The sequence below is a fragment of the Dioscorea cayenensis genome, chromosome 17 (assembly GCF_009730915.1).
Source record: "Dioscorea cayenensis subsp. rotundata cultivar TDr96_F1 chromosome 17, TDr96_F1_v2_PseudoChromosome.rev07_lg8_w22 25.fasta, whole genome shotgun sequence".
NCBI lineage: Eukaryota > Viridiplantae > Streptophyta > Magnoliopsida > Dioscoreales > Dioscoreaceae > Dioscorea > Dioscorea cayenensis.
Genome location: NC_052487.1, coordinates 11,805,529 through 11,808,366, shown reverse-complemented (window position 1 = coordinate 11,808,366; position 2,838 = coordinate 11,805,529). Strand labels below are relative to the sequence as shown.

General features: G+C 44.6%; 1 protein-coding gene across 1 annotated transcript; it reads right to left on the bottom strand.

Annotated features, from left to right (window-relative positions):
* Positions 1–684: 684 nt before the first annotated feature.
* LOC120280940 (linolenate hydroperoxide lyase, chloroplastic) lies at positions 685–2,485 on the bottom strand. Its single transcript, XM_039287909.1, has one exon. It carries the CDS (start codon positions 2,451–2,453, stop codon positions 1,014–1,016), a length of 1,440 nt encoding a protein of 479 aa, XP_039143843.1. The 5' UTR covers positions 2,454–2,485; the 3' UTR covers positions 685–1,013.
* Between the last annotated feature and the right edge of the window lie 353 nt (positions 2,486–2,838).

Below are 2,838 nucleotides of genomic sequence, written 5' to 3'. Positions count from 1 at the left end.
TCATCTGTCTTAACAATAAGATCGACTACAGCACATTTGAAGATGGAGTACACGTGACACATGCGCTGGAAGTCAACCTCGTTTTTTACTGGATAAACCATTTTATGTCCATCAGGTGTGATAAACTTCACCTTGACACTGGAAATATTGAGACCCCATCGCTCACATATCTCACTAACACTGATTCCCAAGAAGTCAGCACCGTGAACATTAGCACTCGTCCCTCCCCGCTGTATCTAGCAATAGCACAAAAACTCTGCATTTTTATTAGTTGTTACTCCTTTTCCGCCAAATGATCAAACTGAGAGCAACGGAGAAATTTTACCTTATCGAAAAACCGACAGAACTCAAATTGAACAAACCAAATGAGGTGAAGAAGAAGAAGAAGATGTCATGAGCTTTTTAAACTTTGATGACAAAAAACAAGCAGGAATGCCAAAAAAAAATGCACAATTGTATGCATAAAGGTCGGATATAATGTGATTGGGCGGTATTTTTCCCACCATTTGTAAGAGCAAAAATGAAATTTTATAACATGGATTCACTTCAAGTGGCCGATAGGGAGTAAAAGGGAATTTAAACTATAACAGAACGGCTATCCGTGGTGTGCAAAAGTTGGAGGAGGTTTTTAGAGATTTTTTAATATCATGGGGGCAAACAGAAATTTTTCCTTTCTTAAATATATATTAAAAATTTAACGAGAAAGATTAGATGTAGCTTAAAACAATAATATTAACTAAAAAAGAAACCAATACAGAGAAATTGAAAAAAATGCATCCCTCCATCCAAGATAAGGCATCTTCGATCCAGCTGGCACTCAACCGGCGTTCCTCATCTGCGCTATTTTACAGCATTATTTCGTTAATTGATAGACGTACGTGAATAAAAACAAAGCAAAACGGTCCCTCTTAGCACTCAAACCCATCTACTGTTTATACTGGTACATACGGTAAATCCAAGACACAGGTCACCGATCATCTTCACAACACTGCGGACTCACTGCACATCATTGCCTACGTTGCCTTCTCAAGCTTAACAATGGAGGACCCGGCCTCATCGCACTCAAAGCTGTCGTACCGGTTGAATATCTGAGCTACAAGCATGCACGATGTCCATACAACGTGGTCCTTGGCCGCACACTGCTTGTTTCCTGTAGTAGGCTCAGAAGTCTCCGGCCCATTCGACCAAAACAGATACTTGAGAAGCTCCTTATCCTTAGCAAACCGGTCGGGCACGAACTCCTCCGGGTTCTTGAAAACCATCGGGTCCCTCATCGCCAACGGTTGGTAGCCGCACAGCAGCTCACCCTTGGACACTTGGAACAACGAGTCGTGAGATGGCAGCTCGAAGTCTACCCGCGCACGGCCGTACTGCAGCGGCACAGGTGGGTTCAACCGCAGTACTTCGTACACGGTAGAGCGAACCAGCTCCATCTCTTTCACGGTCTCAAAATTGATGCTTCTCTTTCCGTTAAGCAATACTCTCCGGACTTCACTCTTCAGTCGGGGTCGTAACCCGTTCTTGTCTTTTCCTATGGTGGAGATGAGTGAGTTGAAGAAGATTGAGAAACCACCGTATGCGTTGAAGCCGAGCACGAACAAAATGTTATGGATTGCTTCTTCTTTACCCAAGTTATACTCACTTTCGGCTAACTCGATCGTTTCCTGCCCTTCCTTTTCAATAAACTCATACAGCTTCCGGTAGGCCCCGCTGACAAAAAAAAATGGGTAAGGGAAAGAATGCAGGAGAAGCTCTTCCAAAGGTTGAGGAATAGCGCCAGTTTTCACCGTTGGGAGTAGCTGAAGAGCTAGCCAGCTATCTAACAATGCGAAACCAGTGTCTTCTATTTCTTTAGATTTCGAGGGATCAGCTCCAGCGATGCCCTTGCAGAGAAACGCAAAGATGCATTTCTGCATGGGAATGAAAAAGCTTGTGCTTCCTTTCTCATCGATTTCCTTTTCAAAGTTATTTAACATGAGATCCGAGTGTCTTAAGAACTCAGATATCCAAACACGAGAGCTACGCTTGAGAATGTCAAAGCAGAAGTTTTTTACGAGTTTGTGTTTGGGCTCTGTAGGATCGAGGTAGACACCGACGCGCGTACCGCCAGTGAATTTGAGGCTGGGCATGAAATCTCCGATGAGGACGTTGCGCTTATCAACGAGGGAGATGTCAAAGAGAGCCGAGAAAGAGGAGCAGTCGAGGACGGCGATGACGCGCGGGTCGACCTGAGTGAAGAAGGGGAAGGTTGGGGGCATGTTGGTGCGGAAGACGGAGCTCTTGTAAGTGGCCATGCGGCTGCGGAAGAAGGTCTCGGTACCTTGGAACCAGAAGTAGTCGAGACGGTCTTTGAGTGGGCCGACCACCGGCGGGCCGTAGCTCCCCGGAATGGCCTTCACCGGCAAACTCGTGGCCGTTGAGGCCGACGGCCACATCATCGAGACGGACATCATTTTTGGCTGAAGGGTGTTGCTCCTAACTGGAGGTTGCTGGCCAAGTGCTATGTCATGCCTAAATACAGATCTGTTTGTCAGTGACTTTACGTGTGGTTGTGGTAAGCCTTGGGCTAAATATCTCTTGACGAATTTCATGTATGTCTGAACTGGGGTACTTCTGCGCAGAAGCAGACAAGAGGCTCGTGTCTGTTGTCGATGGTTTAGTTAGATTTGCTTGTTTATTTCCTACGGATATTTTTTTATCACTTTTGATTGTGATTACTTAACCCGTTTTTCACGTTCTAAGTTCAGTATTGCGGAATCCTTTAGTATTTTGTGACTGTGAAGATGTATACATATTTTAAAAATTATTTGGAAAAGTCTCAAGATAATTTTAAAAGAA

Bases quoted from the DNA above. Each gene is read 5' to 3' on its own strand.
- LOC120280940 (XM_039287909.1), bottom strand. From the start codon at position 2,453: ATGATGTCCGTCTCGATGATGTGGCCGTCGGCCTCAACGGCCACGAGT.